This window comes from Denticeps clupeoides, chromosome 3 (genome assembly GCF_900700375.1).
Source record: "Denticeps clupeoides chromosome 3, fDenClu1.1, whole genome shotgun sequence".
NCBI classification, from domain to species: domain Eukaryota; kingdom Metazoa; phylum Chordata; class Actinopteri; order Clupeiformes; family Denticipitidae; genus Denticeps; species Denticeps clupeoides.
This window is the reverse complement of record NC_041709.1, coordinates 21,758,289-21,772,494: the sequence shown is the minus strand read 5'-3', so window position 1 is coordinate 21,772,494 and position 14,206 is coordinate 21,758,289. Positions and strand designations below refer to the sequence as shown.

General features: G+C 42.0%; 1 protein-coding gene across 3 annotated transcripts; it reads left to right on the top strand.

Moving 5' to 3' along the window:
* The first annotated feature begins 219 nt into the window (after nt 1-219).
* Nucleotides 220-14,088, top strand: cep170ab (centrosomal protein 170Ab). Of its 3 annotated transcripts, none has more exons than XM_028973896.1 (19): nt 220-332; nt 2,716-2,871; nt 3,033-3,122; nt 3,213-3,291; nt 4,964-5,022; nt 5,278-5,428; nt 5,531-5,668; nt 5,796-6,266; nt 6,436-6,812; nt 7,032-7,160; nt 7,272-7,404; nt 7,482-8,930; nt 9,044-9,284; nt 9,714-9,822; nt 10,006-10,140; nt 10,268-10,356; nt 10,444-10,537; nt 11,683-11,734; nt 11,840-14,088. In XM_028973896.1, the coding sequence occupies exons 2-19, from the start codon at nt 2,767-2,769 to the stop codon at nt 12,091-12,093; spliced, it is 4,155 nt and encodes a 1,384-aa protein (XP_028829729.1). In that variant the 5' UTR covers nt 220-332; nt 2,716-2,766; the 3' UTR covers nt 12,094-14,088. The 3 variants fall into 3 exon arrangements, with proteins under 3 accessions (XP_028829729.1, XP_028829728.1, XP_028829730.1); XM_028973895.1 differs by having other exon boundaries at nt 10,003-10,140; XM_028973897.1 differs by lacking the exon at nt 5,796-6,266 and having other exon boundaries at nt 10,003-10,140.
* The last annotated feature ends 118 nt before the right edge of the window (nt 14,089-14,206 follow it).

Below are 14,206 nucleotides of genomic sequence, written 5' to 3'. Positions count from 1 at the left end.
TTTTTTTCAGTGTATGATAAAGGTACTACAACAAACTGTGAACCCGAACCCTTTCTTAATCATTTTTAAATTGGGTGACAATTAAAAGTGAAGGGCACTCTAGACACAATTGTCCTCATTAAAGACAACAAAAAAAAAAAAAATGATTTGCCGAAGTGCTATAAAATAAACGTCAGCGCGGTGCCAGGAACCTCTGGAAGGAAGCCGGCTGCGTTACGTAACCCGCGCTACGTAACTCACTCGACGTAACCGCAGCGCCACCCCGAGGCCGACGCCGCACCTGCAGCTGAGCCCGGGCTGGGCGGCAGAAAACACACACACAGGAATAAAAGGTAAGCGGCTGGGGCGACCGCGCCCATGATGCAGGGCCGTGTCGGGATATTCCATCTCTTTTCATCTCGGTTTTTCTTATTAGCGCTATTTTTTATTAGCATTATTTTGTTGGATCGCCGACGTTAGATCGAAACACGTGACGTCGATTTCCTCAAGACGCGGTCCGTTTCGCGGTTCGTGTTTACGTGATATAAGGATGATGCTCTTTTATTCCTCATGTTCTCTGGAAATAGGTAAAATGCAGTAGATCACCAGCCCAGCAGCTGCCATTGCAAAAGCAAAAAAAAATAAAAAAATTCACACGTAAAACGTGCGTCTGGTGCAGAATAAGAAGCAAAGATCATTGTCGCCACGATTCTTTGATGTAAACAACGGGCTTCAGAGAATTCACGTCGGCATGTATTCATTTGGATCCATACTGCGGTCGTGCAGGGTGTCAAGGCAGCGCCCTGAGCTACGAACTCATAAATAGGGCGATCAAGTTGATCAAATGACGTCGGGAGATCGACAATCCTCCGTCGGTGGATAGCAGGCCAGCAGCGCGGTACGCTGGGAATTAAAAAAAAAGGCGCGACAGAGACCACTCTTTAAAATGCAGATATTTGTGAAGAATCGCTGGATATTAGAATAGAATAGACTGGACTACAGTAGAATAGAATGCCTTTCATTGTCACTACACGCATGTACAACGAGAATAAAAGCAGCTCCTTCGGTGCAGACATATACCTACAAAATTGTGCGGAAAATACAAATATATAAATGAACACGATACGATAAGGGGCAGTAATTACAAGTGAAGTGTCAGCGTTAAATACATATGGGCAGAACTGAGTATGGTTTTATATAATGTGTGCGGGTTAAATGTAATGGCACATTAGTTTCACACGGTTTGCAAGTATTTACAGTAATGGTGAACATGTGGTGAGTAGTGACGGTGAGAATAGTGTTAGAGAACAGTATACAGGTATTGCACAGTATTCAATGCAAATAAATATTAATATTGGTGTTGCACAGCTGTAGGTTTGAAGGAAGGAAGTACGGGGGTTTGGGGGGTTCGACTGCGTGGTCAGTGCATGTAAGAGTTTAAAGTGGTTATGGCTTTTGGGAAAAAAAACTGTTCTTGAGTCGGTTTGTCCTTGTCGTGATGCACCTGTAGGGTCTTCCTGAGGGCAACAGGTCAAACAGAGGAAAGCCGGGGTGATCAAATCACAGATCATTAACCATGATCAATCGAATTTACAAAGAAAGACAAAATGCTAGCTACGGGTTTTTCAGCATAATTTAGCATAAAAAAACATCCCTGTTTAGGAAGATTGTGAACCTGAAAACACAAATTGCTTCAGTGGGATTTACAGCAGTGCATGCAATTATGTTTCAGTATCATCATTTCCTTTATTTAGTTTGAAATTGTAGTGTATCACAATCCACAAAGTGGTTCAGCTGTAGAGGTGTGAACCTTCACTGGCCTCACAATTCGATTCGATTATGATTAGCAGTGCCTCGATATCGATGCATCGCGATGCATCCCAGACATTTTCTACATGGTCACATGATGTTTCCAAATACCAGAGTTACGATCTCGTGCGCCTGTGTGGACGCTCTGATTTGCTCCAGAGCAGAAAAACTTGTTACGTCCGCACTCACCTTGTAACAGTTATATATATACTGGTAGTTCTCCTTTAAATGCACACGGCATTATGTTGTGGGCGGAGTTAATCATCTGCCCCGGTCCTGATGCAGATCGACATCTCCACCAAGCAGAGGAACCGAGGTCCTTATATTATTTCATTTTGTATTACATAAAAGCAGTACTATTTGGTACGTGTAAAGTCCAAATTGGTCATGTGAAAATACGTGCAGCATAAAACTTCCCAGATCAGGCTGAAATAGAATTCCTTATCATCATGATATTATTGATTATGTTCCGCACTGCATCGATGCAAAATCGTCCACGTCTGCATCTCGATGCATCGATTATATGATTAATTTCAACACCCCTTTTCAGCTGAATGCATAAATATCACTGTCACCATGCAATTCTGCATTTGCAGATGATTTTGCTGACATGTTAATTCCCAGTGAGTGTGCCGTGTTGTATGAAGCACGGTAACAGCAGACGTCTGTCTGTGTACCTGAGTGCGATTATCAAAATTAAATTACTAGCCGTAACGTGCCACGGGGAGAAAAAATACACTGATTTGGGGAATGGGTGGGTCTCGTGGAATTAGGCGTCCAGGATCATGTTAAATATTACCCTGATATCGCTTGTGCGCTTGTGAAGGCTCGAAAAAGAAACGCAGCGGCTCTTGATAGATTGATAGACAGATGGAATGACAGCACTTCCCCCTTTAAACCAACCCAGCCAATTACTTCCTTTTCCAGGATGGCTTAGAGTTCAGAGGTTCAAGGGCAGAGCATCCGGGCAGAGAAGAGATGAGCCTGACATCGTGGTTCTTGTTGAGCGGGAGTGGCACTCGCCACCGTTTGCCCCGTGAGATGATCTTTGTGGGTCGAGATGACTGTGAGCTCATGCTGCAGGTAAATAAATCCTTTCTAGCCAGCCACTTTCTGTATGTTGGTGGGGCTGAGCCGTGGAAAATGTGTGTCTTTGAGTGACTAGTGAAATATCGGTAGTACGATCATGGAAGTTTATTTTAAAATACTGAAGAATAGTAAGACGATTGCATTTGTGTTGGCAGTCTCGAAGTGTGGACAAACAGCACGCTGTCATCAACTATGAAGCTGCCACTGACGAACACAAAGTCAAGGACCTTGGCAGCTTGAATGGAGTGAGTCTGAATAAAAACCCCAAATTCATTTAAATAATATCATTGCATTGAGTTTCTTTTAAACACTTTTTCAATATCTGCTCACCACAGACCTTTGTGAATGATGTCCGAATACAGGAACAGGTATACACCACTCTGAAAATGGACGACAAACTGAGGTTTGGGTATGATATCCTTTAGGCAAGAGTTGGTGAAGTTACATGATCGATTATGCCAACAAACATGGCTAAATCTCCGTTCCTGTTCCAGCGAACCGCTTGGCAGTTGTGACCATCTTATGGCACGGAACTGAATGCATGATAGCGACATATTTATCACAGTTTCAGGAAGATGATTCATGTTTGTTCAAAAACAAGACTTCTGTCCTGTGTGGTTCAGCACAATATGTGGATGCTTTCGGTCTGCAAGTTAGTCATGAGGTGGAGCCTTCCGTGGATATGTGGGGATTCTGTAGACAGTGTAAGCAATTCCTGAATTATTCCTGTGTGGCAGGGCATCACTTTCACTTTTGGCTGGGACTAACCTCTGCATACCACTGCCATAGACCTAATGCTCCTGCCCAGTCATCTAACATCCTAGCATAAGTCCCTTACGCTTGACTTTTTTTCCTGCCTGTTAATTGACTATTTACTTGGTGCTTAATATATACTTAACAGACACTCTTAAACTTAACAGACACTCTTATCCAGAGCAAATTACAGAGCAAATCTTATCCAGAGCAAATTACAACCAGTAGTTACAGGGACAGTCCCTCCCTGGAGACACTCATGGTTAAGTGTCTTGCTCAGGGACACAATGGTAGTAAGTGGGCTTTGAACCTGTGACTTTGTGGTCTTCTGGTTTATAGGTGAATGTGTTACCACCTGGCCACACCCACCCGGGCTGTTAATGGGTTTGTACAATTAGAGTAGCCTTTCAATATGTGAAGCATGTTTGCAGAATGTAGTGTTCAATGCTTTGCATATGTTGACTTTAAGTTGTGTAGAGTTAGCATACCGCCGCAATGTTAGGGTGACTAGATCTCCTCTTTTCCCCAAACTTGTTTGGCCGGGTTTCTAGACATGTCTGGGTTCTTGGGGTGACTAAGCATTCGTCACATCATGGGCTTCCTACACGCATACTTGTGCTAGTAATAAAATGGCATAAAAACAGCATTCTCTGCACAAATGGAATCTTCACTAGCATTTGGAAAACATCTACATTTCTTATTTTTACGGCATTCAGCAGTCGCCCTTATCCAGAGCAACTTATAATCAGTAGTTACAATTACATTACATTTAGATACAGCCGGAAAAGAGCAGAATAGCCGATAGCGGGGCCAAGGAAAGAAAAGTGATGCTCTGCTGGAAGTAACTTCCTCTGAATCTCATCATTTGTGTAGCGATGGTTCAGTCATGGCCATTGTGGTGTAGACTTAGCAGAAAAATTCTGCTGAATATTGTAAAGTCATGCAAAGTTATGCTGTGATGATTAGATCTGAGGACCTCTAAAATTAAAAAGTTCATTGTGTGTTCTTGTATTTTTCTATATTTATTGTCTTAACACATTGAATAGCTTTATATGTTGAGCTGCCATTGTTGATGACCAGGTATAGCACTTCATGCAAATTCATGCTCCTCGTGCTTATTTTTATGAGCCAATCCGCAGCTTGAGGTAACATCTTAGAGCTTAAAGGAACTGACCAGTTGGTGCCAGATGGAACAATATACCTTCAGAGGTGTAGTGCAGTTAATGTGATGGGTCAGGGCTGTTTTGATGGCAAAAGAGGTAAATGCTTAATATTATGTAGGTGGTCATGAAATTGTGCTTGATCATGCAAGATTTCCTTAACCATGTTGCACATACCAACCTGTTTACAGTAGTGCGGGGGGAATTACATGTTCCAGAGGAGGCACTGAAGGTAACTATATTGTTGTTTTTTACTATGTTGAGTTCAGTATGTAATGTTTATAATTATTTATGATTGAAATCACCATACAAGATCAAACTAATTAAAAATGACTTAGCAGCATTAAGGTACTGCTTCTATATGAAAGAACGGGACTTTAGTCCTAGTTTGTGCAGATAGTACTTTTAACAAAGATAAAATATGATCTTTTCACTTGCCTTGGTGTAAGGTCATAATTGCTGGCTCTTGTTGTGATTCATCTGCCAGCATGAAAAATTCACCAGTCAGCTCCAGCTGACTAAGAAAGTGCCCGAGGTTGGGGAAACTTTGAGATGCACGGATGCCAAAGGAGCTGAAGGGGGCGTGGAGACTGTTACTAAGCTTACAGAAGCTTCTAGAGTGGATGACAAGATGCCAGGTGACAGGACAGGTTACATAAGAAAAAAAAATCTAAATTGTTTTATTTGGACTGACTGTACCCGCCATCTGAAGCTTACTGGCGTTTCCCTCTATTTCCCAGCTGATGTAGCAATTTTGCACAGAGGAACTCCTCTCTATGGGCAACCATCTTGGTGGGGTGATGGAGATGCTGATGATGAAAACTCTGGAAAACAGGACAGTAGGCCCCAAGCAGCAAAATCAATCAAGCATGAATCAGGTATGGCAAATTTTCTAAGCAACACGAATTGGATTCTTTTAGGTTTTAACTGAATTAGTCCAAGTTTTATTAGTTCAAGGCATACAGAGATTCTAGACACTAATTAAACTAATTCTCAATTCTCCAGACAATAAATTACAAGTGTCCAAAGAAAATGCTTCCCAGCCACCAGGTCAGGAACCTAGTTACTTTGAAATCCCATCCAAGGTGCCCCTTCCCTCAGGGACCGATACCGCTGAGACCCACTTCAATAATCCAGAGGGTTCTGGTGCTGCTTCCATCACAATTGCTGCCCCAGCATCAGAGACCGCGTCCCATGGGCATGCCTCTTTCACAATTGACTTTGACACACTTGCCCCAGCCAAGGGTTCTTCTAGGGATCGTCCTTCCAAGGGCCAACAGGAGCACCGTGCACGACCAAAAAGAGGGGCGGGCGAAGAGTTGAGTGCCCTGCAGGTGGCTATGGTGGCAGCTGAGGTCAAAGTAGCCGACTGGTTAGCGCAGAATGAGCTTCCATTAGCTCGTTCTGAGTGTGTTGCTGAGGATGATGGAGATAGTGTCAAGAGTGATGTTCCAGTCCAGCTGAAGAGTTTAAGAGGTGTGAGGCACTGAGAAACACATACACAAAACTATCAAAATACTATGCAAAGTTCAGAAAAAACTTTGCAAACATTCAATTAGAGATGTTTGAAGTGAAACAAATGGGCAGACTTTTTAATTATATCTTTTTTCTTCCCCTTTCTCTCCATCCATCGTTAATCCTTTAGGCAGTAAGCATGATGATGGCACACAAAGTGACTCAGAAAATGCATTGGGTGATCAGGTCAGAGGGCATCGTGCCTTACTTCGTGAACGGGTGGGCATCCTGAGAGCTGAAGGGCCTTACGCTCCAAGGAACCAAAGTAAACTGGGTCCTCCAGCTAAAAAGATGGCTCCTGTTGGAGGAGAGGCAGGGGACTCTCAGTGCCATGATACTTCAGACAGTGCAAAACTGATCCCCACAAACCAGGTCCAAGAAGGGTCAGGATCCAGAGAGGGCCATCAAAGGGGTCACATTGATGACCAGAGTGATAGAGGAACGTATACCATTGAACTAGAGAATGGCAGTCAAGACGAAGAAGAGGCTCGCCGTATGATTGACAAGGTATTGAATTACTACAATTTAATTATGTTCCATAATTATGAAATTTGTGTTTTAAAAACATATTTATAGCCTAAAATGTAATGATTAGAATTTAATCATTACAATGAGCCAAAGAACAGGCTACCCCTTGAATAAACTTGTAACATTATGCATGTAACATTAGTACATGATTAACATGTCGTATTATTAAAATAGTTATGTTTCTACTTTCAACTTAAGGTCTTTGGAGTGGAAGACAACCAAGCTCTGACTAAGCTGCGCTACCCTGAGCACCAGAGAGACACAGCCAACATCTGCCCTAGACCTGGAGCAGTAGAGAGCAGAAGAGCTGGCCATATGTTCTCAGAGGTACAGGTGACAACCAGACACTCAGTACATTTACATGCCACTACCAAAAATACGTCATTTTGTCCATAAGATCCAATTGTTTTGTGTCTTTGGCTTTGGATTTCATTGCAGGTCCTGACAGAGGATGTGGTGGTGGTGGGTGGACCTCGTTGGGTCTCTCAGTGGGCTACTCTAGCTGCCAGTCATGTTAGAACTGATCCAGAAGGGTCTGGAGGTGATCCACACACAGTCAGTGATGAAAAAGGTATCCAGCTGTAATAGAACCTGCAGCCTTCATGTAGACTGCCATATCATAAGGTTAATTAGAATTTTTTATTTCAGATGTTAGTGAAGTTTCCAGAAGCTCAGACCAAACTGATCGCAAGAAGAGGAACCTGCCACTACTCCCCGAGAAAACGCTGTCTGAAGGCCAAGGAAGCAGAGCTGGAAGATTGGCTCCTACTGCAGAGAAACAAGACACTGAAACAAGAGAGAAGGATGGCCACATGAGAGGGCCACACCGAGCTGGGTACAAGGCTGTAGGAGGCAGTACGGCTTCCATAGACCACACTGCAGGGAGGTCCCTTAAGCCAGCCCCAGTCATCGAGGCGGGTTGCATGTTTGGGCGGCAGGGTGGATCTCCCAGCAAATCTAAAGGTGCTGGAGACAAGATTGCTGAGGTTGGTCGCAAGAAAAAGAAGGAGGAGGTGAGTGAGAAGACTGGGAAACCTTTACTGAGACAAGAAAGCTTCACCGTGGAGAGACCCAGCGTCAATGTGCCCTTGGAGCTCATTCCGTGTATCGATGCACCAAACACGCAAACTAAAGAGGCAGGGAATACTGACTGCATCGATGCTACAACCCTACTGAGAGACTCAGAAGCTGTGGCAGCATTTCTGGAGACCACTCTTTCGGACCTTGCCGATCCCCCCAGCTACTCTCTGGAGGGTTCGGTCTCTCCAGAGTCTGACATTGACACTACAAGCACTATCAGCCTGGTAGGAGGGGACGGTGGACACAAGGTAGTACAGAAGAGGCGTCCTATCACTGGGCAGTCTAGAGATAGGGGTGGTGTTGGGACTGAAGGTAATAAGACTGGAGCAAGGGACAGTCTCAAGTCCAAGTCCTCCAAACCATCTGGGCCAGCAGCATCTCGATCTCGTCCCTGGACCTCACTGGACCTAACTGATGATGACCTGAATTCATCACTGCTTTCAGAAACTCGGACCTCAAAGGAGGCAGACCATGCTGGACGTCTCCATGGCCGCAGTCAAAACCTGAGCTCCAAGCAAGAAGCAGCAAGCAACAAACTAAGCAAAGGAAAGTCCCTAACACCAATGGTCTCATCCTCTGCCTCCTCTGCCTCCAAGCCTTCCACCCTTCCCAGACCACGGCCCACGCGTGCTTCCCTCCTCCGCAGGGCCCGACTGGGTGAGACACCTGACCCTGACCTGGCTGATGTCGATCGAGCTTCTGTTGCATCAGAGGCATCCACAGCAAGTTCAGCCTCTAGACCATCTGGGGGTCGACGGACACTTTCTCGGATTGAGGTTCTGGCTCAGCCCAGGAGGCCACGTGGGGGATCACCATCAGCCCGAAGTGACTCTGAGGCAACTTCAAACCGTACCAGGGGTGTTTCGTCCCGTCCTGGCCTGGAAAATAATCTTCGAATGGGCCTCAGATCAACAACCGCTTCTTCCGGGGTGGCAGTTCCCAGGGCACGGGCCAACAGCGCCTCTAAATTGCCTGATAAGACAGCAATCATGTCATACACTCACCAGTCACCTGCAGGTAAAACACTTATCTCTGGGTGCCTGGTCTAATACTTTGGTCTAAACAGGATCTGAATGAAGTCATTACAGGTTTTGTCCATTTTTGTAACCAGTTTTCTATGACATTTATAGCCAGTGGTCGCTGGAGACGTGTGCCAGTCGAGTATGCCTCCACCTCTGAAGATGAGTTTGGCTCAAACCGCCATCCCACCAAGCATGCCCGTCCAATACCATTGGCTCCTCGTGTGACCCAGTTGGGAGGCTCTGCACCTCCCACCCCAAACCCTGCAGGCATGGGTGTTTTCAGGCACCAATCGAGAGAACAGGATGATTACATGAGGGACTGGACTGCCCACAGTGAAGAGATTGCCAGGTCAATGCTTGACCCCAAATACTATTTATACTTCCCCAAAGGTTCTGTTTTTCACGAACTTTCACTACTGGTATGGGGCAGTGGTGGCCTAGCGGGTAAGGAAGCAGACTTGTGATAGAAGGGTTGCGGGTCCAAAACCGTCAAGGTGACACTGAGGTCCTTTTGAACAAGATACAGCAGAAGACACATTCACTGTGTGCACTGGGTGCTGTGCTGTTCTGTGGTGTGACAATTAATCACTTTATTTATTCTTAATCATTCTCAATTAAGCACTTTTCTTTTTCTAAATTCTTATTCTAAATACATTTTAGTTCTGTTTCTATTTTTTTTTTATTTGAGTATTAAGTGTTGAAATACTTAATTAATAGCCAAATTATGTTTGTTGCTTATATGAGTGAATGTTCATGCATTATCTTATAACTGTTTCAGAATCAGTCAGGACCTGGCCAAGGATCTGGCCATGCTGGCACGGGAGATCCATGATGTGGCTGGGGAGATTGACTCTGTCAGCCCCTCCTCAGCTGCAGATCACTCAGGGGTGAGTGGGGGTTGTTAGACAGAGAGGGTCAATGTTTTCGCTCCAGTGGCTTTGTGCAACATTCTCTGTGATGTCATCCTGAATCAGTTTACCCTTAAGTGTAAAATGTAATTGAACGTTTAGGCAAAATGATGAAGCACAACTAAAGCAATGCAGTTTTTAATACAAAAATCCTTCTAGCAGCTGGAGGATGGTGTGTTTAGGGACAGTCTTGGCAGTGCCCCAGAAATCAGTACTAGGAATAAGGAGCTCCGTCCTTGCACCCAAAATGGCCAGGACGTTCGTTCCATCCGTCGGCGTACCTGGAACAGAGATGAGGTGGGCCTTACATCCACTAGAGGGTGGCCTTTTGCCAGTAGATAATTCCAAGTAATTCATACAAACAGCTTTCATTAAATCATGGAATACTACTGCCTTCCACTTTTTCCTACTGTTTCTTTTCTAGGCTGTGATGGACAGTTTGCTCCTGGCGTCTGTCTCCCAACTGTCATCGAAAATAAGACAGGGTGTAGACAAAACAGTGGGCAAGATAAGGTAATGATTCCAGAGTATGGCAAACATTTTATATAGTTGTTTTTAATATCAGTGAAGTTCAAAATATATTACATCTCTTACTTACAGGATTTTGTTTAAGGACAAAGACAGAAACTGGGAGGAAATTGAGAGCAAAATGCACGAAGACAACGAGATACCTCTGCTCAAGACCTCCAATCAGGTTAGAGGGATTCTGTAGCTAATACTTTACCTTATTGCTAATATTAATTTGTAAATGAACCACATATACATTATATGTAAGCATATAATGAAGCATGGCAAAGAAAATCTCTGCCACATTATTTTGAATATGATTTTGTTTAAAACATGACAAAATTATCTACAGAATCATAACAGATTCAATATTATATTGTTAGAAAGCATGGCATGGCAGGGAGAAAAGAACACAATTGCTCAACTTAGATAAAGAGGATTTGCTACTAAATTATCTTGGTAATCTAACACACAGAACAAAAACGCTCACAGGACGACAGGAAAAGGCAAACAGTTAAGCCCGGTCAGGAGTGCTATGCTTCTCCTATGTGTTACAAACTATATACTGAAGTTTACATATATCAGCCAGCAGTTGCTGACCCCGTCTCATAATATTACTTTGTATGTCCAGAGGCAATAATAAATAACGGTAGCATCAACTGTAACCTTAGTCCACTCTGAGAAGAACTGAATGGAAAAGTAAGAGTTAAGATGGAGTCCTTTCTTCCTCATTCTGTACTCATACCACATATATACATATATCTTCCCTTATCTGATCAGATGTGAAATAGTATTGTCAGTTTGCCTATTAGTTACGATCACAATGTGAATTGGTCTGCATGTTTTGTCTTTTGGTTTTTGCCATGATTCATATGTTCATTTGGAGTCTACAGATAAGGGTAGGGTTTTCATACGATTGGATGGACTCCCTATTTAAAGAAATAAAGATTTGCATGGTGTTGAAATCTGACAAATTGCACCATTAATGTATTTCTTATTAGTGGCAAACTCCTTATTGGTCCCTCAGTTACATTAGACTGGTAGTTCAGATTGTGATGTTTACGGCCATTAGGTGAGAGAACTGCAGCTTTGTTCCAAGGGTACATGCAAAATTTTCATTTTTTTCTTTCAACTTGTCTCTCATTGCCCCAACAAACTAAAAATAAAACAATAAATACAAAAATAACTACAATAATTAAAATAATTAATTTACACACACAAATCAAATTCAAAGCCCACTTTCTTATTTGTTTCAGTTAATATGCCAATGTAAAGTGTTTTTTTGCACAGTGTTATATTTTCTTCACAGCTGTAGTTCCTTTGTCCACACAGGAAATTTCATCAATTCTACAGGATCTAAAGAGGGTTGAGAAACAGCTATTGGGTAGGAAGTTTTAATGCGACATTTCTTCATTGTTGACATTTTCTAATTTCTGTTGCGTGTAAAATGTGTTCTCATGTTTGATCCTTTTTCTTAAACTCTTCACAGTCATTGACATCATGGTGGACCCTGATGGCACCCTGGATGCATTGAGCAGTCGAGGCGTAACCAGCCCCCTTCACTCTGAGCAGAGGGTCAGTTCAGTTATCCAGGGAGCTGGTGCAGCTCGTGGCACTGAGGAAGGAACAGCCAACGCCACTTTGGGCCCAGGGCCTTCAGTTGTCCCAGAGCGCGATCTGGGCCTAGATGTGAACAGCAATGCTGCACCACTTCAACAGCAGAGTTCTAATCCTCACAAATGAAGAGGTTTATTCAATTATGGACTTAAATGAGCGAGACCTGTAAAATGACACACCGAGGTCAATAACAGTATGTTTGTCTGTGTGTGTGTGTGTGTGTGTACATATCAAGGATTCATACATATTGATCTCTGTGATAGTGTTTAGGATGAGATATCTAAATGATATAACCTTGAAAATATTTAAAATCTTTTCAAGGTAAGTTATACAGTGGGTACAGTAAGTATTGAACATGTCACCGATTTTCAAAGTAAATATATTTTTACAGGAGTTGTTGACAAAGAATTATCACTAGATGTCAGGAACAACACACCCAATCCACACATGCAAAAAAATCTAATCATAGATGTCCATAAGGTGAGTTATGTGTAATAAACTAAAACAGGGAAAACATAGGTTGTTTTCAGCATATGGCGTTGGCACACGTCATGTAATTAAAGGACGGATGAAAAAATGCAGATAATGTTTGATAAAAATCTGCTGCCATCTACCCTGATAATGAAGACGAAACAAGGGTGGACGTTTCAGCAAGACCCCAGACACACAGCCAAGGAAACTGTATTACAGTTTAAAAATGAATTTCAATGTTCAGTACTTTTCCCCTGTGTTCATTCCTATTTATTTCACATACATTTGATCAATAGTTTGATTTCCTTGCATGTGTGGATTGGATGTGTTGTTACAAACAACTGGTGAGAATTTAGAAATATATTTAACTTGAAAATAAGTGATGTGCTCAATACTTATTTTACCTGTTGTATGTTACAACTAGCATGCATTGAAAACTGCTAGTTTGACCTACTGCGGGAAATCTACCTTATGATAAGTAGATAATGCCCTCTCCCTATTGCACAAACACTAAGACACTTTCTTGTTTACAGGCTAATTGTCAGTTTTTGGCAAGGTGGAAAGCCTTGGATATCCCCACGATATCTGCTAGACCTATTCTGGACTGCACCACTTAGGTGTAACAATAACTAAAAAGAAGTGGAATATAGAGTTCACTGGAAAGCAGTTGAGGGATCATGAAGTGCATTTCTGAATGAAACACAGGCCATTCTGAAGTCTGAACTTGTATAACACATTACTCAGATGTTCTATGGTATCATTTAGTCCCTGTACATTAATATGAGAGAATAATGGTGGTAAACTAAGTGGATTGGAGAGAGTATTATAGGGATATTATAGGGTTAGTACTGTGTTCCTACAAGGTGTACCACTCTTGATTTTGTTTGCTTGACCTTTTTTATTTTTTACTTTAATATATTTTGTATTTATCATGAAAATAAAATTACATTGGGCTTGCTGCTTACCTATAGGTGAATCATAGTTGCAATGCTCTCCCCATACCCTTTGAAGTAAACTGTACAGAAGCTATATAAAAATAAAGATTTGTTATGCTCAAATATACTGAGCATTTCTTTACTTTATCAAAGGTGAAAAAACTGTCTGTTGTACATGTTACATACTCCCAATGTCATTTGCACAAAGCTGAAGTTATTATTTCTTCATATTGATTTATTCTCTTAAATAGTCTTTAATAGTATTCAGCTAATTTTTGTTATAAAGTGTAAACCTTTTGACCCATTCCGGGCTGGCGCTTGACAGTTTGGCCACTACATGTTATATTCTGTTAAAATGGTTTATCAAAATCACATTAATTTATTTTTATCTAGAGTGTCAATTAATACTTTTATTTATACGTGATTAAATATTTCTTACAATAACAGTTTGTATTACTCAGTTACCAAACAATATAGCAAAATGTTTCCAGAGTGTAGCCACTGCTACTATTTTTATAAATTCAAATTTACCAGGACCTTACCTTAATAAATGATACACTACAGACATTGTAAAGATCTGTGGAAGACAAAATGGAAAAATTGGTTTCCAGTATACTACCTTGATGTCCTTCATATACAATGCAGTTTACAAATGAATGTAACTTGAATGCAGCTATCAGTGTCACTAAATAAATGTCATATATGTTTGCCTACCTATCAGTTTTTGGTTAAATTTATTGGTTTTCTCCAATATTCTTTTGATAAATGCAAAGGTCAGATTCAAACCCCTGCACAATATGACCCCAAACATCACCAAAACTTTAAAGTACAGT

What these genes read in the sequence shown, in the direction of transcription:
- cep170ab (XM_028973895.1), top strand. Translation starts at nt 2,767, where the DNA reads ATGAGCCTGACATCGTGGTTCTTGTTGAGCGGGAGTGGCACTCGCCAC. An exon ending in CAAACTGAGGTTTGGGTATG is followed by an intron (nt 3,292 to 4,963) that starts ATATCCTTTAGG and finishes ACCATGTTGCAC; the next exon opens with ATACCAACCTGTTTACAGTA. An exon ending in CACAGTCAGTGATGAAAAAG is followed by an intron (nt 7,405 to 7,481) that starts GTATCCAGCTGT and finishes TTTTTATTTCAG; the next exon opens with ATGTTAGTGAAGTTTCCAGA.